The 21,401-nt window shown below is 50.4% G+C and overlaps 1 protein-coding gene across 3 annotated transcripts in view; it reads left to right on the plus strand.

The window, feature by feature from the left end:
- Positions 1-287: 287 nt before the first annotated feature.
- The window catches only part of SLC25A37 (solute carrier family 25 member 37), a 37,386-nt gene continuing 16,272 nt past the window's right edge, over positions 288-21,401 (plus strand). The window contains exon 1 of one of the 3 annotated variants that reach the window (XM_039868139.1): positions 288-570. In XM_039868139.1, coding sequence (XP_039724073.1) covers positions 361-570 — 210 coding nt within the window. In that variant the 5' untranslated portion in view covers positions 288-360. Of the gene's footprint in view, positions 571-3,955; positions 4,432-21,401 lie in introns of those variants that run through there. The other 2 variants (XM_039868141.1, XM_039868140.1) reach the window with 2 other exon arrangements.

Here is a 21,401-nt window from a genome sequence, read left to right on the forward strand (position 1 = left end):
TAGGGACCACCCCCATTGACTGCCCCAAGGGAGGCACCACCACCCTGAGGCGGTACAACTTCCCGGGACACCCCAACGTCTCCTCTCGCCCCCGTCCGGTTGCTTGGAAATTTGCACTGGGCAGTGACGTCACACAGGGAGGCGGGTCCCCGCTGGCCCGCTCACCAATGGCGCGGCCGCGGACGGCCTCTTCTTTTCCAGCGATTGGTGTCTCGGGCCCCTCCGCTCCACCCCAGCCCGCCATGGCGTCAGGCTCCGCTGCACCAGGGAGGTGGTTCCCACTTTAAGAAGTGAAGTTTTTCGTCCCCTCCCCCTCCCTGCCCACCTCCTGCAGCCTCCCGCGCCCCGCGGAGCTGGCGGATGGAGCTGCGCTGCGGCGGCGTGGGGAGCCAGGCTGTGAGGCGCAGGATGGATGGGGACAGCCGAGATGGCGGCGGCGGCTGCAAGGACGCCGGGTCGGAGGACTATGAGAACCTGCCGACCAGCGCCTCCTTATCCACCCACATGACAGCCGGAGCGATGGCCGGGATCCTGGAGCACTCGGTCATGTACCCGGTAGACTCAGTGAAGGTGAGGCGCGAGGAGACTTTAGGGACGGAGCGAGCAGAGAGGAGAGCGCGCGTGCATGCGTTTGCATCCCGCGCAAGAGCAGTCTGAGGCAGCGCCCCGAAACCACGCTCTCCCCGGGCCGCGGCGCCCAGAGTCTATCCCGGAGCTGGCGCGCGCAGCCGGGGCGCTGGGGAGCGCGCTGCGCAGCTCCTTCCGCCCCCGGGGCCGCCCCTCCCGAGCCCACGAGGGTGCCCAACCGGCGCCCCGCACGGCCGCTCCCGCCGCGCTGCCGGCCCCTGCTGCTGGCGGCGCTGCGGCGGGGGATAAGTGGCGAGCGCCGCTGGCTTTGGTGGCGGGGGCGGGGTTCCCAAGGTAGGCTATCTGAGCAGCTTTGCACACTTACTACGCCTGCCCACGCGAGCCGAGTGATTTGGCGTCCTGGCTCGTCGCTGCTCGGGCTGGAGCGCCCGCTGTACACGGCGCGGCGAGAGGCGTCCGCGCGCGGGTACCGGGTGGCTCTGGCTGCCCACACGTGCGCCGTTTCCGAGCGAGCTCGCCGCAGGGGAGCGCTAACCACGCTCGCTCTGAGAAACGTGGCCCCGGCCGGGCCGACCCAGGCGTGTGGCTTCTGCTCCCTGGGTGTTTTGGGGAGTGGCAGGGTTTCTTCTCTTGGCAGCTCTCTTGGGGGTGCTGATTCAGCGGCGCCCTGTGCGATCCCCTTTTCTTAGGATCCCTGCGCCTCTTTCCCTGGAGTTCGGGTAGCGGAGCAGCAGAGAGGCAGTGAGACCTACCGTGACGTTTGCTCTCTCTTTTTTCGTTGCAGGGAGGTGGGCAGGCAAGGAGAGCGTTGTGCTATCCAGCCCTTGCCGTGGGTTGTGTAATAGGCACTCAGTTCACCGGACACTTCCCCAGGTAGTTTAAATGCATTTCTGCGAGGAGGCAGCTTCAGCCAGGCAGAATTTGTTCGACAGAGAGCTGCCCCCTGTCAGCCTGTTCAGGACCCCCAGTGGCCAGGGGATTCTGTAGTGCAGGGAAGTAATAGTAGAATTGACACATTGCATTTGCGTAGACGTAACTCATCTAATTCATACTGCAGCCCTGGGGATTAACAGGTGAAGAAGTCGAGGCACAGAAAGGGGAACTGCTTAACCTGCTCAGGCTCATACTCCACCGTATCCTCTAACTCCAGCCTCACTGTGCTTTGGAAAATTAGGGGCCTCTCTTGAAAGGCAGAGAGCTCCCTGCCCTTTCCCCACACCCCTGCCCCCCCAAACTGGCAGCTCTATCTTATTGCTGATACTGGCCACACACCAGCTCTGCGAAGGCCAGAACGTCTAACTCAGAGGGTTTCCCTGCCCTGGGCAAGCTCTCTTGGAGTTGGCAGTCAGTGACCCGGAGAGGCATGCGTCCAGCGAAAGAAGGCTTGGGTATTCTCAGTAAGGTGAGGCCCAGAGTCTGCCAGTGGGCCTGAGCCATCACGCATTCTGTCCCTCCAGAGTCCCCATGGAGAATTAGAGGAATGATCCTTGCCTGCTAAGGTTATGGAAGGGATGGAGGAGATCTTGTCTCTTAGAGTTTCAAAGCTCCTCCAGGAAAGACCCTGGACAGATACCAGGTGGCATTTGTCTAGGAAAGAATCCCTCACATGTAATAAAATTCCTCATATTTGAAGCTGTCGTCTCAAGAGCCTTGGACAGAGTGTGGGGAAAGTTATGGGCAGGGAGATGTTATTTGAGCAGCCACCAGCCCCACTGGGTCGTGGAGATGAATGTTCCATCAAGGAACTAACTATAGCACTTCTGAGGCCCTTGGTCTCTACTATGAGTTTGGTTCAGAGCATCATTTTAGCTTATCTTTAGGATTAGAAAAAAATTAGTTATGCCTTTTGAGTTTCTTTAACACTCTGAAGAGACGTTCATCTCACCTGTTTAAAGTGTGTGATCTGTGTTTAGTTTCTTCCCTGCTCCTTAGACGATGCTGCGTTTCGATACAGACATTACTGTGTACTTAGTATTACTTTCTGTGGCAATGGCAGGTTAGCAATGGTGTGTGTGGTTGAAGGAGCTGGCCTGGCTGTCACCTTATAGGGCTTGACTGTAAAATGAAGTCTTGAATTAGCTAATGAGTAAGGTTTTCTGGGTCCTGGGATTCTAACTCTGACCCCAAATAATGACCCGCAAGGGTTCTTCCATTTTTAAGCCTGAAGATTTTTTTTAAAGCACCTCTCTTTTTTTTTGCTAAAACATTTTTGGGAGGGGTAGCAAGGCTTATTCTTGTATATTTTTTTCAGCTGAGAGAAAAGGTGCAGAGAGAGTTAAGTGTGTGAGCTCCTTTGCAGGACCCCAGTGAGACCGCAGCGGAGTGCCAAAGTCTGCCAAGGTCAGCACGGTCTCCTGGGCCCAGTGTGAGATATCAGGGATGCATCCATGCTTCAGTCATGGCATTGCTTCACTTGAAGAAACCTTGACTGTGTTCTTAGATATTTCGGTTGATGGAGACTGAGTGGGTCAGGAGCCCTGGGTTGGGTTTCAAGCCCTGGCCCTCACTTGCTTAGGCAGTGTTCTGTGCCTTTGTTTTGACACTCGTAAATAAAGTGGGGGCTGTGGACCAGTTCTATGTTTCTTCCCATTTTTAACCTGTTCCCCTTTCTGTGAACACAGAACACCCATTGCCCGCTTTTATGTTGGTTGAAATTTCAGGTAATTATGTCAGCTGAAGCCACATCAATGTAAATTGTATCTTGGAAGAAAAAGTTTTATAAGGCACACATTTATGAAGTTAAAGGAGAGTGTTGGGTGGGCCTGGTTTTTCCAGTTTTTCTATCCTCGATGAGTGTGGACCAGAGCTAAAGCTTCTTGGTTTTGTGGTCATAACTGTAGAAAGCCAGCGTCGCTAATGCTTAAAATTGTAATATTAAATACGCTTTCCCATGACGTCCCATCCCACCCCCGGCCAATGTCACTTTCATGACCTGTGTTTTTCAAACTGTAGGTTGTCACCCATCAGTGGGATCAACATTTTAAAAAAGACAAATTGGTGCGAGTGCAGAATACGAATGTGTGTGGCATGCAGTAGGAGCAGTCTTGCTCCAGGAAATTCTGTTTGGGTTTTGTGTGTATGTGCATGTCCCTGAGTGGCTCTTGTAAAGTGCACTTCCGAATGGGGATTACAGCCGAAAAAGTAAGAAAAACACTGACCCTGATGATCATTAATATGATCTCTTGAGCGCCAGCTGTCAACGGCCTGTGATTACTAAATAGATATTTGGAAGACTTTTGGCAACTTTTCTGCCCCTTCCCGTGTCTTCCTCACCTAGTCCCACAGTGGTAGGCTGTGAGTGCTCACTTAATCTGTCAAGGGCCAGGCTACCGGGACCCTCGGCTGCAGGTTTCCTGTTGGTTCCAAGCCCCTGCAGTGGGACCGAGGCAGAGAGCATGAGGACTCTGGGGGCTTTTGCCAAATGGTCAGCCATTACTTGTTCCTCTCTAACTGGAGTTTGCAGCAAGTTTTCCATGACCTTCTTCCTGGTGCTCCGAAGTGGCAAGTGGCGTGGTCACCTAGACCAGCACTTGGGGTGGATGTGAGAACCCCTGGTCGGCAGTGCTCAAGACTGTGGGGAGAATGCCAGGTGGGTGGAGGAGGAAATTCCAACCAGATTAGGCACACTTGTAGACTGTAGACCATGCTGAGTCCGGCAGTGATGAAAACAGGGGCAAAAGGAAACAGGAAAGATTTGAAGCGAGGGAACTTCCGCTGACCCTTTCACAGCCCTTCTCTTGCTTTGCTCGTCAGGGAAACTGCTGTCCCCAGCTCTGCTAGGAGGAGTCCTCCTTCCCAGCCAGGGTGCAGACGGATGACTGACAGCATTTTCTCCAGGAGCTGGTGGGTGCTGAGCTAGTTGGAAGCCTTGGGTTGATCTCGGGGTTAGGTGCCGGCTCTGCTGAGCTCTGAGCAGCGCTGAGGCAGGCAGGTGCCAGGACAGCGCATTATTCCTCACCTTCTCAGTCTGCTCCTCTGGGTCCCAGCAGCACAGGCTGGGGAGGGTGCTGGCAGGGAGGGAGTGAAGGCAGCTGCCAGAGTCCCCTCCCACCCACTTCACTGCTTTTGAAACAAAGTACAGTGTGGTTGTTGCTGTTCAGCTTCAAAAAGGCATGAAATCCCCAATTGCTCCAGTTCTTGCAACAAAATTACAGTGATTTTTCTGTCTCTCTTCCCCTGTCTTGTCTCCTCAGATCCCTCCCCTCCCTTTTCTGTCTTCCTTCAATGGGAGGTGCTTTCCTGGAAGGTGGATTTGGGAGGGGCATGGAGTCAGAAAAGGAGCATTCTTGAACTTTTCTTTTAGTTTCTGTGGCATGAGCTCCCAGGCAGAATGCTGGTAGCTGGCATCTGCGCCCTGCAACCTGCTGCTGGAGGGTTATGGGCGGAGGTCCCACCCCGTCCCAGAGTCAGCACCTGGCCCTACATGGCAACCTTCTGCTGCCCTGACCCCTCTCTGCCCAGAAATGGGAGAGGTATAGGCTGCAGGGAGAGGGTTTGGAGGGGAGCTCCTCGCATGATTAGTGGGTAGTGAGGGTGGTCTCAGGTGACTTCAGCTCATCAGTAGGGAGAGGCACTTGGGGCTTAATATTAGGGAGAGATTTAAGTGACTGCTTCGTTTAAACCACACAGGGGTGTGCACGTGAAGATCAGATGGGTGTCACAAGCAAGGGCTGGAGGTGCTTGGTCCAGTACGCTTCTTATCCCTTTTCCTGGTTTCCGTTTGGGCACGTTTTAGCTACCTGTGGCCATCTCATTCATGAGGGCTTTTATTCCATTACTCTTTGGAGCAGGGACTGATCTGAGGACTTTAGTCTCACTTCCCCTGTTTTATAGGCTTGGGTTCTTGACTTCCTTCCAACTCTGGAGTGTTGCCTTTCCCTGACCCACTGAATGCACTGACTTGCTTGTATTGAATGAAGCAGTCTCTCTTGAACCCCAGAACCTTCTGGGTCTTTTTTGTCCCCCCTAGTACCCAACCTTTTCTTTTAAAAATATTTTCTTTGGGCCTATTTTTCACCTTCAACAAGCAGTGCTGGCCATTGGTGCTGGCCGTAGACACATCTCTATGCCTCCTGGTGTTTGCTAGATCACTCTAGGAGGCACGTGAGCCCTGCTTCCCCCAGAGCCTGCCTTCCCCTCCCCTCCTCTCCTCCCCCTGCCTCCACCTTGAGTGTTCATAGCTGACATTTTTCATAGGAGGGTTGTGTCTAATCACTTCCCTTTGTTTAACTGTAATCCTTCCGTCAAGCGCCTGCTGACCTGGGATTTCTCACCCTCAGTACTATCTTGGGGAGATGCTGATCCTGGTCTTTGACTTCCAGGACACTTAGCTTTTCTGAGTCGTAATTTCTTTATCTGTAAAATGCAGATACTAATTTTTTTTTCCTGCTTTCTCTTTCCTGACCCAACTTTCCATTGCTTCCGTCTTCCCTTATTTGGCACTGTACCCGCAGAAGTGCTTTGTAACTAGCTCTCTTACCTCGTCACTGAGTGCTCCTGCTTCCTGGTTCTGATACCAGTTCAATGAAAGGTGGTTCCCATCAGCTCAAACCGTGACACCTTTGGGCCGGGCACGGGGCTGCTGCCTTTTCTCTGTTACTCCAGCGCCCTCTTCTCAACCTCTCTTTGAAGCTCCTGCCATCTCTTTCCACCAGCATCAGTCTGTCTTCTCTCTCTGTCATCTGCTCACCCTAAGACTCCGGCCTGACTTGTCATTCTGGGAAGCAGGATAGTGGAATGGTTAGAGTTTGGACCCTGAGCCAGACTGCCTGGACCGGATCCCATTTCCCACTAGGTGTGATCTTGGGCACGTTTCTTCATCTCTCTGTGCCCAGTTACCCCATCTGTAAAAAGGGAAAAGGATGGTACTGATATCCCACAGTGGCTGTGAAGGTTGAGTCCTTAAAGCATAGTGCCTGCTATGTAGTGCATGCTCCCTAGGTGTCATTGTCATCATCATCAGTGTGATCCGAGTCACTTTCTCTCATTCTCTTCAGACTTAGGTGTTGGATCACAGATTGCTTCTCCACAAATCCCGTCATCACCCTAAGAATGTCCCCTCTCAGTCACCACCTAACTAACATTCAAATCCCTCTGTTGTTTATGCCTCACAGATCGATGGCCTTTACCTCATGGGGCTTTGTCCCAAACCAGAACCTGCCTGTCTCTGAAATCTTAAATTCGGATGTCTCATAGCCTGGCCACAGCTTTCTCACGGTCACAGTGTGCACTGTCTTCTGCCTCATCTACCTCCCTCTTAGCCCGTCCCTGTCTTCCTCATCAAGCCTGGACTCTGTGACCCATCTCTGCAGCCCCTGGGCCCTTCGTTTCTATGACTTTGGTTCTTCTAACACTAGCCTGGCCAAACCCCGATCCTGGACTGACCGCTGGGCTGCCGGGCAGCGAGCCCTTCATGAGAAAGCCACATGGTGCCTCTTTGGTGCCAGTGTGCCCATCCCTCTCGGGCCCTCATCCTGTCCTTCCATGCGTTCTGGTCAGGTTGCTTCTGTCCTCCCTGACAGCTGTTTCAGACCATACTCTTGCTCCTCAAGCCCTCACCCCTCCTTTTTTTTCAGCCTCTGCGTGATATCTTCCTTCCTGGTTCGTAGGGGAACCAGGTCCCCAGTCAAATTCATTTTCCTTTCACTGTCTTCCAACTCACCCATAAGGTAGGAGGGTCTTTCCCCTTGGGTGACTCAGCGGGGGCAGGGAAGGGCGAAGTGTGGGAACCCCTCATGCCTAGAGTTGAAGCCTGGCTCCACACCTGGGACACACTGTTTGACCTCTCTAAGCTCGGTTTCTTTGTGTGCAAAGTGGCGATGTTAATACCAACACCTACCTTATGAGTTGCTGGCAGAATTAAATGAGGCAGCCTATGCAGAGCTTTGGCTGCAGCGTTTGGTGTATATAGTCTTGATGAATTGCCACGGTGGTAGTTATTTTGGCCGTCTCTCTTTTGAGTAACCCAATTCCTGTTTCTTTGGTCTCACCCCCCATTCCTTCTTAAAATCATTTGCAGGTCCCATCTAAAATAGCGAACCAACCATAGACATCTCACCTTGATCCCCTGTACCCCAAGTACTACCTTCTTTATTCCCGGAAACAGAAAAACTCCTGGTTGCTACTCTTTTTTTTTTCTTCCTCCTTAAAATAATAGATGTTATGAAAAGATCATGTTATGAAAAGATCATTGACCCTTGGTCTGTATTCTCTCACCTTGTCACCCTTCAGGCCTCTGGCTTTTGTGCCCACCACTCCACGGAAACCTCGTGGAGACTGCTCGTCATCTTCTTGCTGAACCCTGTCATTGTTCTCCTGACCCCTCTGGTGCTCTTGACTCTGTCCCTGCCCAGGGCCCCTCCGTGAGGTACTCCTTGTGACCCTGAGACCCCGTAGCTCCCGCTCTCCCCACTTGAGGTCTGGCTACTGCTTGGTCCCTTTTTAACCTCCTGGTCTTCCTCGGGGTGCTGCCCTCCACCCTCTTTTCCACCCCCAAGAGAAGAAAACACATCTCAGTTTTCACCCGGGTCCTGATAACTCACAGATCAGTGTCTGTGGTCCAGTCTCTCTGGGACCGAGGTATCCAGTTGCCTTACAGACGTGTCCACTTGGCTGCCTCACAGGCTCCTCGACCTCGGTGTGTCCAGTGTGGACACCCTGACCTCCCCTCGGCCTGTGTTTTGGCCTGGGCCTCCTTCCTCAGAAACTCGGCGGTCATCTTCAGCTTTTCTCCCACCCCCGCCTCCTCCGCTTCTCTCTACCCGCCACGTGCTTCAGAGACCTGGCCGTTCTTGCATCCGTAACATCTCTTGAGTTTGTTGTCTTCTCCCTGTCCCCAGGGAGACTTGATTCAGGGGACTTGGCTGGCTCCCTTTCATTGACAGCTCCCCTGACCATCCGAGTCACAACTGGGAACCCCTCCTCCCCCTCCACCGCCTGCACTTCCCTATTGCCTCCCCCTGCTTTGTTTTTCTCCACGGCACTCGTTCCATTCTAACACATAATACTATTTATTTCTATTGATTATTTATATATTTTGTTTATATTTATAATGTTTATGTTGTTTATAGTCTGTCCTCCCTCATTTACACGTAAGCTCCCAGTGGGCAGGAATTTCTTGCTCTTTTTGTTCTCTGGCGCTTTCCCATTGCCGGAAACAGTAGCCGGCACATAGTAGGTGCTCGGTGGAGTGTCTGTTGACTGAGTTACCATAAATCGTTCACGGCCAGTCCTGCTCGCTTTGGCCTCGGGGCTAGCGGCAGTTTCCTCATCTTGAGTAGGGAAGAGTAGCAGTGCCCGTCTGTCCACCTTTTAGGTCCACTCGTTGCATCGAGAAAGAAAACGCAGCCAGGTTTGTAGGGAACAAACCTTTCCACTGTTGAAGAAGTATAAAGCACTCTGCAGGTGCCAGGTCATGGTGTTTATTATCAAGCTGGGATCCTATTAAAGGGGGAAGGTTTGCCGATCGGAATGGGAAAATCCTCCTTTTAGGGTGTAGCATGGCTGGTGAGTGGGGCTGAGGAGCAGCCCCATGGCTGTAGTTCACAGTGGGTGGAGTCTGCCCACCTGATGCTCTCCTCGCTGTCCCTTTTACCTTCACAATAAATCCTGAACTCCCTCATGTGGCGTGGACAGAGCCCCGGACCCTCACCCGCTCCAGCAGGCCCACCAGAGTGAGACACGCGAAGGTATTCTGTGAACGAAGGCACAGTGGTTTTAAAGAGATGTGAAAAAGTATGCTTTAAAAACTGCTATTAAACAAATGCTCGTTTCTGTTTTCTTTCGTGTTGTGTTTTGTGTTTTTGTTTCGGCCACAGAAAGACTTTCTCTGCCCTTTTCTTTGTCCTTGGTTTGCGGTAGGACAGGCAAGCCACAGTTATATCCTGATGGGACTGTGAAGTCACCTGGGCACCCACTTCGTTCATTCCACAGATACCGAGTGTCCTCTCTGCCAGGCTCTGTGCTAGACGTGGGACAACAAAAATGAGTCCTGGTCCCTGTCCCCAGAGCATGCTTCCTGTCATTAGATCCTGAGCTTAGGTGATGGAATTGGGTCCCTCTAAAGAGAAGAATGGCCCAACTCAATATTTTCTTTAAAGAAGGCACAAGGTCTGGGGTGCTCAGGCTGCCGTCTCGAAGGTCTGGTGCCATCTCGAAGGTCTGGTGCCCGCTGGGAGCGCCAGGGCGGCTTCTCTGCCGGGCACTCTTAAGTTGACTCCTTCTCCTGCAGGAGACAGTGGCCCTCAGTTGTACACAGTCCACCTCCTCTTCCTCACTCCTGAGGTTGTTAGTCATTTTGGGAGCTGAAATTGCCTCACAGAAGAAGGTACCTTCGAAAACATCCCCCACCCTACCGGTAATCCCAGACAGTCGGGAAGGGCCGTTCAACTTGTGGTCACTATGAGGTGTTATGGTTTCACATTCATGCTTTTTCTCTGAAGAGAAAGCAAAACATGTTGAAATAGAGAGAAATCCCAGTGGCAGCTTAGCTGAAACAGTTGTTGCATAACAGGTTTAGAAGACGTCTGGCCATCGCGGGTCAAGTTGGGGGCTACAGCTTCCTGTCACAGAGGAGACTTCCTCTGGGGCTGCCAGCCCCCTCGATCCAGAGGCCATATCCAGCAAGAGACTCACAAAAGTGTGAGTTTGGCTGGCTCTCTTGTTGTACCCATGGGATTTGTTCCCTGGCACAGCCATAAAGGCTGCATTGGAGATGCTGCTGTGGGCAGGGGCTGGAGAGGGGCGTGTGCTGGTATGGAGGCCTCTAGAAAGGGCACCGAGCTGGTGCAGGGCGCGCAGGCGCCATGAATTTGAGTCCCAGTCCCGCTGTTAACCAGCTTCGAAATCTTGGGGGAGTTATTTCTCTGGGCTGATGCCTCCCTGTCTGAGAGACTAATTTAGTCTTTTAGAATAGTGTCATTGGCTTACCTACTTGACAAGGCTGTTGAGAAGCTCAGGTGAGATCATGTTTGTGGGTGGCTTTTATAAACCTTAACGTGCCCAGCTAATGACAGATTGTATCAGAGACAGTATGCTTACCGATTAAGAATAGAACAGGTCATGTTAGCAGCACAGGTGCTGGGGCCAGACTGCCAGGGTGGCGCCTGGTCAAGTTACCAAAACCTCTGTGCCTTATTTTTCTCCTCTGTAAAACAGGGATAGTAACAGTACCCACCTAGAGCGTTCACATGAGAATTTATCGTGACACACCTAGAGTGTTAATAATAGTGTCAGGGACATGGTAAGCACTCAGTATTAGCTCCTATTATATATAAGAGCGTAATTACTTGATTACCTAGTTACGTTTGTGTATTGCTGTTGCAATTATGTATTGCAGTGTTTTTGTATTGTTTCAACCTCTATTCTGTCATTTGATCCTCTGAGCTCTCCTCTGAAGGTGAGAAAAGGCATGTGCTGTTTCTCATTTCATAGATGAGAAAATTGAGCTTCAGAAAAATAACATGCTCTGGAACTCAGGCCTCTCTTTCTGCTACACCGGAGCTGAAGGGGGAGAATCAAGGAAGGGAAGCAGGTAGGAGTAAATATGAGGTGCTGGGGTGCAGATTCGGATGTCAATGGCAGAGCCCTTGAGCTGGTTCTGAGAAGATGTTGGGGCCCCAGCTGCATTCTTGGGAGAGAGAGACTAGAGTCAAGGGAGTGCCAGCAGGAAATCAAAGCAGGGCATGGAACTTAGGGCTCCAACGTATAGGTAGGAGTTCCTTGGTCCAATACTCCAGTATAGAGAGCAAGGGGATGATGATGATGAATGGTTACCGCTATAGGATATTTTTGGCTCTGTCTGGCTTCTCTCTCTGGAGCAAATTGCAGCTGCCGTGGCACCTTCTCATTTCAGCAGGGTGTTGAAATTGGACTCAATATAGTGATTTGAATCCTAGCCTGAGGATTCCTTTCCAGATCACAGCCTAAAAGTGATCTTTTGAGAAGAGCACTACATCAGAGTTCAGTGGTCTGCTAGGGCTGCAGTTTGGCCCACCTTTCAGGCCCACTTACTGAATCTAGGAAGAACACACAGCCAGGTTTGAAGTGAACACAGTTTAAAAAGTATAAAGCATTCTGCAAGTGCCAGGTCACGGTATTTATTATCAAACCGGATCCTGTTAAAGGGGCGAGGTTAGTTTGTTGGAATGGAAAATACAGGCTCCTGTTCCAGGGTCTGTAGGATTCACTGCAGCTGCATGGCCTTGGGCTACTTAACCTCTCTCCTTACACAGTGTTTCCCATCTGTTGGGTAAAGACCAGGGTGGCCGTCTGCTGCTGTCTCTTTAGCTGGGTAATGAGCAAGAGCCAATTAGACTCCGAGCGGGCTTAGAAATACATTTAAAATTGATAATGCAGGACCAGCGATGAGAGGAGCTGCCTATAGCCACTGTGATGAAGGCTGATGTCTTCCCAGTCCACTGTCAGGGAAGACAGCCGTGTGCCCTGGGCAGTTAGGGCCCAGTCATCTCTGTGGGGTTATTTTATATGCTCACTTTTACTTTTTAAATGAGTCTGCCCCTTTGAGTGCCAGGCAGATGAGGCTGGGGACATTCCCACCTTAGTCCCTCCTGTCTCTGTTTCCTTGTTTGCTCATGATGCTGTCATAGAAAAGTAGAAGGGGAAGGAGGTAAGACAAAGATGCCTTTGTCTTGGGGACCACTGGTCATCTGTATGCCACCCACAGTGAGGATTCTGCTGGCTGGCACCTGGCCTTGGCCCGGGCACGGAAGGTGTAGGGTCGACACAGCAGCCTATGGGATGGATGCCTACCAGCCGGGCTGGCTGAGACCCACAACACGCCGGGACTGCTTGTGACGCTTGGTGCTCCACTCCCCTGTAAAAGAGCATGTCCCACAGATGACCCAGGGCTGTCGAGAACCTGGATTAAAGGAGCAGGGTGGTTAGCTGATGATCAGACTGGAGAGGGAGGGAGATCCAAAGGACAGGTGCCCGCGTGCGTGCGAGCGTGCGAGAGGGCGGAGAGCAGTCCAAGGTGCGTTTGCACTGGAGAACCAAGACAGTTTTTCCTTAGTCACTGTCTCCACAACTCGTTGGCTAGATTTTGCCTTGTCTTACTTAGCCTGATTCACAGAAATGCCTCTACTGAGGCAGAGTTGAAAGGTATATGCAAAGCTGCAGCATCATCCCCCGGGCTTCACTGAATGACTCAGTGAACCAGGGAGTGGGGTTGAATGGGCGTGACCATGTGTACCGGTGCTAGGGAGCCAGGGAGCCGGGAGGCTGACACCGGAGGCCTCTCCCCATAGATGTCCCTGTCTGGCAAGGAGGACAGATGTATGGATGGACCATGCCTGTTGGGAGGTGATGAGGCTGTCCTCAGGGAACCTGAACCTTGTCAGGAGGAGTCTAGAAAGGGCTCCTTGAGGAAATATCATCTCCCTATCTATATCGAGACCAAAGGAGACATAAATGTTCATACGAAGTCATATGATTCTCTCTTCCCCAGAATGTCACGGCCTGTCCCTGAGGTGCCTGACCGTCATCAGGACACCTGAACCCCCCTGACACTCTGATTTTGGGGGTTCTGCTCTGAGCCTTCTGACCGCAGAATCAGCTCAGAAAGTTTTTGTGGTTGTGGTCACTATGTTGGGGGCTCCAGGCAGGACCTGCGCCCCCACCCTGTTCTGAAATGTCTCCTCCTCCTCCTCCTTCTCCTTGTTCTGAAATTTGAATTCTCTGTTTGGCCACCAAACAACTAACTACATAGTGGCTTCCAGGGAAGACCAGCCTCCTCCTGGGGTGAGAACGTTCACTGCAGAGCCAAAGAGCAGAGGAGGACGGAAACAAGGAGGAAGGGAGGAAAGCCGTTATGTCAAAGGCCTTCGCGCTCAAAATTGGTAGTTAATTAATTGGTGGCATTAGCGGCACGTGTCAGCTGGAGCAGCGGCCAGAATAACTGGCAAAAAATTAAATACAGGCTTGTGAGTTGTGGAGGTTTGGGGTTTGCCTTTACCAGTTTGTAGGGTGACGAGAGAGACCTGAGAGACAGTATGGGTGACCACTGTGCTTTTTGAAGGACAGAAGTCAATTTGGAGCCCATAGCACTGGGACCTGTTCTTGACACTCGGATTCACATGTCATTCTTTGTTGCTTTCTAAAGGCCACTGTATAGCTGAACATTTTTTTCTGCCCCCTCTTTCTCGACAGCCTTTCTCTCTCCAGTGGTGCCACCTATAAAATGCAGAGGGTCCAGTTCCCTGGGCTTGTCCATCAGCCTCCAGCGATTTTGATAAAGGACCTGAAACTGTGCTCTTGAGGGTTTTTCCCCTGGCATCTGTATCAGTTCAGGGTTTAGACATCTACTCCTGGATCTCACAGCTTCTGGAAACTGAGTCTTGTTTCTTCAAAAGGCCAGTCTGGTGACAGAGGCAAGAACTGGCGAACCCCAAGGCCAGCCCTCTGCTTCTGTGTTGGCGGATTCCCCTGGCACAGGAGGTCATTGTCATCGAGTCTGTTTTCTGGGTGTTCTGGAGGAGGACTTGCGTGGGCCTTTTCAGGTGTCATTAGACAGTGCCGAGTTGTTACTCAGATGAAACAGTCGGCATAGAAGCAGATTTGATCTGATTGAAGTTATGCCACAGAAAATGCCCTATGTGGGGAGAGAGCTTGTCAGTGAAAGGGTTAAACACCGGAAGTGTATATGAGACTAGAGAACTCTCTTTTATTGTAGCTGTATTTTTAAAAAAAAATTTTTTTCCTCTTGGATCTTGGCTTCTCAAGACAATCACTGACTTAATGTACATGTATTTATTTTGCGGGCCAGGAAGGGTGATGCGTTAAATGAACTGACAGGGAAAATGACTGAAGATTTATAGTCGGCCCTTAGATCTTCAAGAATATCAGCTTCAGAAATGACTTTTCATTGTGAAAACAATACGATAACGATAAGGAATGTGTCGACAAGCTGGAATGACTCTTAGCTCCTTCTTTGCTTCCAAAAAAAATCTTTCAAGTTTCAGAAGGAGGTAAAGAAGGAGTCAAAACTGCAAATTGTCGTGATGGGTGGGAATCTACAGTTTTAAGTGGTGGCAGGTTCCACTTATCCTGGGAATTAATGCCGTTCCCCCCAGAGCCTTCTGACAGTGAGCCGGCTGGTGATCTTTTCCCCGACCTCGGGAAGAACCGTTTTAAACTGTCCTTGAGTGTCTCTTCCAAAGGTCTTTTTTGTTTTCTGATAATGCAATCATAAGAAAATTTCTGAAATTCTCTTGCAGACCCCAAAAACTGGAAAGGTACCACAAAGCTGGGCTTTTACAAAAAGTTGCTTTTTAAACTAAAAAAAATATCTGACGTCTGAGTGGACGAAGTTTGAGGGACAGAGAGAGAAGCTTCGTCGACCCAGACCTGGGCCGCCTGGGGTGTCCTTGAGTGAGGAGGGCAGGGATGAAATAAGGAGAAGCAAGGCAGAAGCAGATTCTCCCTCGGTATCCACAGACATAACGTTTGCGTTTACATTTTAGGGTGAATTGTAATTAGCTTAAGATGACCAGAGGCCTACCAACTGAGTGACTCTGGGAGAAGCACTTCACTTGTCTGAGTCTCAATTTCTGCATCTGTAGAATGGAGAAATTGAACTGACACTAAATGGTCTCGCAGGAAGTTTCCAGTTCTAAAATTTCCACATGGGGAACTATAACTTTGGGGCACCCTCTTTTGACTTTGAATATACAGACTTAAAAGCACTTTTCTTTTTTCTTTTTTTTTTTTTTTTTTTTTGGAGAGAAGAGGAAGCTAGGAAGATCTCTGCATGGAATTCTACCGGGGGCTGAGGAACAGGGAGAGGACCCAGCTGCCAGTATATGATTCTGGGCCCATATACCCCAAAGTGCCTGCCTAGAAACTACAGTGCATTTAATTTATTTGAAACCTCCAACTACAACACTTAAAGAAGACTGCAAGCCATTCAATCAGGCAATTCCAGCAATGCTGAATGGCCACAGCCCTACCCTGGAATCAAGGGGAGCATGTAGCAGATGCTTCTGGAAGGCCCTATTTATAGTTCTCTGACTCTTTCCTGACGGGGACCTTTTATAAGTTCACTACCAGGAAGCTGAGTCATCCGGGGGGTCAGTCAGCAGGTCCAAGTTACCAGTGTTGCCAACAGCACAGATGAAGTTAGCTCAGGCAGTGCAAGCGATTTGGGGGAGCACGGGTAACAGTGACAAGGTCGCGGAGGCGGGGCGGGCAGAGGCCGGCAGTGGTGTCTTCCCTCGTGGTGACGGGAACACCACCGCTCCCCATGGTTTGTGCTCCCTTTACATTTTGCACTGAGAAGCCTCCTGTTTCATCTACCTCATTTCTTCCCCCCATTCCTTCTCTCTTCACCAATCCAAGGCAGGAAGCCAGGACCAGCCGGACTGACACAGCTCAGAGGGTAAACATGGCCTTCCTGTGCCATGGTTTTCAGGGCTTGGGGTGGGCTCTGTGTCCTTATGCCTCTGTCCAGGCTTATCTCCTGGGACTCAACAGGTTGCTAGGGGCACAAGCGTTCTCAGGGCCTCTGTCCCCGTCCCACCTGCCACCACCCGTGCCCCATGTAGCCCCTTTCTCCTGTGCTTCACCTGCCTGACTCCCTCCAGCTGGCAGGTCTCCACTTTAAAGTCACCTCCAGGACCCCTCCCCAAATCTAAACTAAGTCCTCTACCTTTACTCTTGTAGCACTTAGAATCTGTAATTTTTTACTTGTATAATTTTAGATTTACTCTTTCCATCCTACTAGACTAGAAGCTCCTTGAAGGCAAGGACTCCATGCCTGCTCTGCTCATCCCAGCACCGCTAGACACATGGCCATTTAAGGAATAGGGAGTACTTTTTGGTAGAACAGCCCTGTTGTCTTGAGGCTTGAGGCTGCTGCAGGTCTGGCTCACTCCCATCCCCCACACCAGCCTCCTCCTCTCTCTCCTGGAAACCCTTCATCAGATGGCTGCCATTTAAAGCGGTTTAAAGCGGTTTAAATCATATACCTGAGCTCTTATTTCTAGGGTGAGGGTTTGAGTCAGCCTGAAATCTCGCCCAGGATTGAGGGTTCTTGCCATTCCCTTCGGCATCCAGTAAAACTTAAAAATGACTCCCTGAAAAACCCGTGCAATAATTGGTACCTGCAAATATTTGTACATGAAGTGGATTCCAGAAGTGAAAGTTGAGTCTTCAGTATGTTCCTTTTGGTGTCCTTCCCCGTAACCCCGAGAACATCAAGCCTGGTGTTTCTGGTATTTTATCATCCTTCGCTGTTACTGTCTGGTATGAAGGGTGTGTGAAGAAAGCAGGAGAATGTCCCCTCCAGCTGTGACCTGGCCCCGCTTACACGTAAATCATCCAGCACTAGGGAGATAACTGGGTGGTAGCATTTGTGGGAAATCTGGCTTCAGTAACATCTGGGAAATTTACCCTGGACATCTACGTAGACCTCTAGCGTTCCCTGAACTCTGGAGCTGGCTCCGATGGGGTTTTTGTCCTCGGCTGTTACTCTGGGTGGTAGACTCCAAAAAATAGTGGGGTGGATCAGACTTTGGAGCACAGGTCCATATCAAGCCGATAACTGTTTGGGGAAGGGGCTTCAAGTGCCTGCTTTGTATATGCCGGTGGGTTAAATTTAGTGCATCTCTGAGTCCTTGACCATCGCTTGAGTGTCTGTTTTAGTGCAAGCACAGTGCTGGGGTGCTGAGACCACAAATGGATGAGGCTGTCCTTTCTTTTGTGTTTCTCAGACTTTAATGAGAGACAGGCCTGCAGACACGTCACCTGATATAATTATAAGTAGAAGAATGAGCAAGAGAAGGCTGGCGACAGGGCTGCTTTGAAAAAACTCTTTACTTCCTGTGGATAATAGGCTAATAGTGGGGCATGCTGTCAAAGGTGTGGCCTCTGTGGAGGGTGTGGAAGCCGGTCTTGCAGAAGCTGGCAGGACCACACTTGACTTGAGAACCGTGTACGGGCTTCTGGGGTGCCTGGCTCCCTGGGCCTGCCCAGGGTGGATTCCAGGAGCACTGTCTCTCCCAGCACTCACGGCCCCTCCGTTCCCCATCTCTGGTGGCAGGGCAGTGCCTTGGAACCACAGGCAGTGTCCCCTAATCTCTCCCATACAAACGTTTGGCTGGTTTCGGCAGCTACCTCCATGCCTGAGCAGTTAGGGTACTGATTCTTGGGAGAATTATCTTTCGGGATGGCACAGGCCAGTGTGTGGAAAAGGACAAGGGTAAGCACTTTTTTTAAAGCTTTGCCTTCCGACCAGGATCGTCCGGGCTGACGTTCCAGATGCTTCTTTCCAAAGCCCTGGCTCTGGAGCCAGGGAGACCGCTGTGTCCAGGGGGGTCACACCGTGCGTTTGCGACCCCTGGCCGCCTTCACCAAAAACAGACAAAAACTGCTGTCCTAGGTGATAAAGGAAGCTGAGGAAATTATTTGATCGTGACAGGATTTCAGACTATGAAATGCATGTGGAATGTGTTGTTGATTAGATTTAGGATTAAAAATATATGGGTATGGTAAAATACACAAAACATAAAAAATTTACTCTTAACCTTTTTTAAGTATACATTTCAGTGGTGTTAAGTATTTCACATTGTTGTGTGGCCCATCTCCAGAACGTTTTTATCTTCTCAAACTAAAACTCTGTCCCCATTACACAACTCCCCATTGCCCCCACCCCGTCCCCGGCAACCACTTTTCCAACTTCCTATCTCTATGAATTTGATTATTCTAGGAACCTCATGTAAGTGGAATCATACAGCCTTTGTCTTTTCGGATAATGTCTGCCTTCTTGCATAATGTCCTCAAGGCTCATCCATGTCGTAGCACGTGTTAGAATTTTCTTCCTTTTTGAGGCTGAATAATATTCCGTTGTATTTATATACCACATTTTATCCATTCCTCCAAGGATGGACACTTGGGTTGCTTCTGCCTCTTGGTTATTGTGAATAATGCTGCTTATGAATGTGGGTGTACAAATATCTTTGAGACCCTGCTTTCAATTCTTTTGGTATACACCCAGAAATGGGATTGCTGGCTCATATAGTAATTCTATATTTAATTTTTTAAGGAACCGTCACACTGTTTTCCAGAGGGGCTGCACCATTTTACATTTTCCACCAGCAGGGCACAAGGGTTCCAGTTTCTCCTGGATTTTTTTTTATATAGGTGTTTACAAGCCGATGTATAGTAATATAGATTTATCTCCCTCCCAAATAAAACAACCCACACACATTTGTTTCTTGAAGGATTCTTTACCCGTTTTATAGATTTAGATTGTTAGAGGCCAAAAAGGATCTCCTTAGACACAGTCTGTTAACTCCATGTATTCAGTGGACACATGTTTACAATTGTAGTAGACGGATGAGCCAAACAGAAGAAACCTCCCAGCCTCTTGGGTCTACCTGCCGGTGGGAATCCGTGTTGATGCTCAGCCAGGTGAGAGGACCGTGCGGAGTCCTCGGGGACTTGGAGGCAGAGCTGACGGGAGTTTGGACCTTCTGGCTTGCGGAGCAGGGCGTTTTGTCACATTCACTTTTAGGTGCACGTTTTGGGGGTTGGCCCCTTTTGGGAAGGTGAGACACACTTGATGGGAACATCGGTGTCCTGCAGTGCCACGTGTATTAATCCTCCAAAATCCAAGGGACCTGCTGGCACCCACGGGTGGAGCCTAAGTCCTGCCAGGTGACTGAGGAGTACGGGAGAGGGAGCAGAACCCATAGAGAGTTACCTGCGCCCTGTCTTGTAGCACAACTTAGTTGGCTCCACCTGGCTCTTTCCTTTAGTTCAGAGGCTAGCGCGTCCTTGAGCAGCGGGGAGGGCTTTTTCCACGGCAGTGACCTTGTGGGGACGGGTGCCAGTCAGCAGTTCAGGGGACCTGGGTACTAAGGTCCCTGCCTCGGCCTCAGACTGTAGCACCAGTTAAAGATCTCCAGAACTGCCCTTGGCTCTGATCAGCTAGGCCAGGTGAGTGAGCTTCCGGTAGCACTGTCGTCGCGGCCCTTTTGTGCCTGTGTAAACTGACACTCTCCAACTTTCCTTTGGTTATATAACCAAGATTAATGTAAGCAGCTGAGTCCGTTCATTTAGAAATGGCTAGGGAAGAACAGTGAACATGGGAGTGGGTGGGCGGGAGGGACGGAGTCTCTTATGGGCCTGCTGTGGGCAAGTCCCCTCACTTTTCTGAGCCTCAGTTTCTCTTCTGTTAAGAAGGGCAGCGAACTAAAGGGCTGCATGGCATTCCTCACAGTGACGTCTTGGTGTGCCGTGATTGCTCCCAACCAGGGCAAATCCTGAAGGAATTAAGAGTTTTATGAAGGAATTAGAGTAAACAGGATAACTTTTTAGGAATTTGCTGTTTATGGCTGGGTGCTGGGGCACGAATAAAAGCAACAGCAGCTGAATGCTAGCCCACAGGCAAAGAGCTCAGAGACTTTAGGAGGTAGGTGCATTTATGAATGCCATTTACGGAGAAGGAAACAGGCCCAGAGAGATTGAGTAACCTGCTTAAGGTGCAAAGGTGTGAGAGGTAAGCACAGAGCTGGGATTTAGATGAAGGTGGGGCCCGAGGGCCTGTTCTTCTGGCTGCAGCGGGTCTGGACTCTGGAGGAAGCTGGAAGCTGCCTTTGTCCAGCCTGTTTCTGATCGGAGAGGGTTGGGGTTGGGGTTGGGTCTCACTCCTGTCCCTTCTTTGTGAGGGTGTACAAACTATGGAACTATGGCCTGGAGTCCCCAACATGAATGCCCTGTGGCTGGTGGCTTCCTTCTGGAACCCTGAGGTCTGTTGTGTGGCTTGCGGCCTATTCTGTAGTCTAATGATTCATTTCAAACGTGCAATGAGATCCTTTGTGCCAAACAGCCATTTATCAGTAAGCAGGGAAAAACACCCACATCTTCTAGGCAAGATTAAGCCAGTTTTGGTGGTGGTTCTTAATAAGATTTCAGTGCCATTTGTATTAATACAGCTGGAGGTTTAAGGGACATCCTGGAGTCCTTCTAGAAATAATGGCAATGATGATAAACACTGATCGAGCACCTGCTGTACTGTACTAGGTGATTGATGTGCTTAAGTTTTCTCGTTTATCCATCACAGGAAGCATGTGAGACAGGAGTTTTTACAGACGAGGGAGCTGAAGCCCAGAGAAGTTTACTAACTTCCTCAAGTGCATACAGCTAAAAAGTAGAATAGGATTTTAGTCGTGAGGTGGTTGAGGACAGGGCCACTTTGTGTCCTCAAGCCCTATTAATGGCGTCAGAAAGTAGCTATTCACTGAATGGATGAACTTCAAAGTTCAGGGACTGCCTGAGCATTGGGTGGGTGGGTAATTGAACGAGGTTTCTTTAAGATCTCACGATTGAGATTTTCAGCAAAATACGGTCGAAGGATGGTCAGACAGGCAGCCAGGTCTAGGAGTTGAAGTGTTGGAAGACCCTGGCTCAGTGATGACCAGCTCTGGAAGCCTGGACAAGTCACATAACTGTCTCCTCACTCGCAAAGTAAAGTTGAGGTAGGGAGGCTAGACAGGTGGCAGAACTCTGAAATCAAACAAAAGCCCGAAGGGAGTCCCACCATGCAAGACATGCTGGTAGATCTGCTGGGGCTGAAGCAGTGAACAGGGACCAGAGCCATCGTGTGGAGAAGCTTGCAACATGCTTCCATGAAACATGCCTAGATTCTGTTCTTCTGGACACAGTAGGTATTCTGGTGCTGAGAGAGGCTTTTTGTGCTTCTAGGGTACTTCCTTGTGGACTCTTGTATTAAGTCGCTCCGTGTGGCGCTTCGATGCTTTAGAGAGTTTACCTGTAGGCCAGGAAAATAAAATGCT

This window comes from Pteropus medius, unplaced genomic scaffold (genome assembly GCF_902729225.1).
Source record: "Pteropus medius unplaced genomic scaffold, Ma_sr-lr_union100, whole genome shotgun sequence".
Lineage (NCBI taxonomy): Eukaryota > Metazoa > Chordata > Mammalia > Chiroptera > Pteropodidae > Pteropus > Pteropus medius.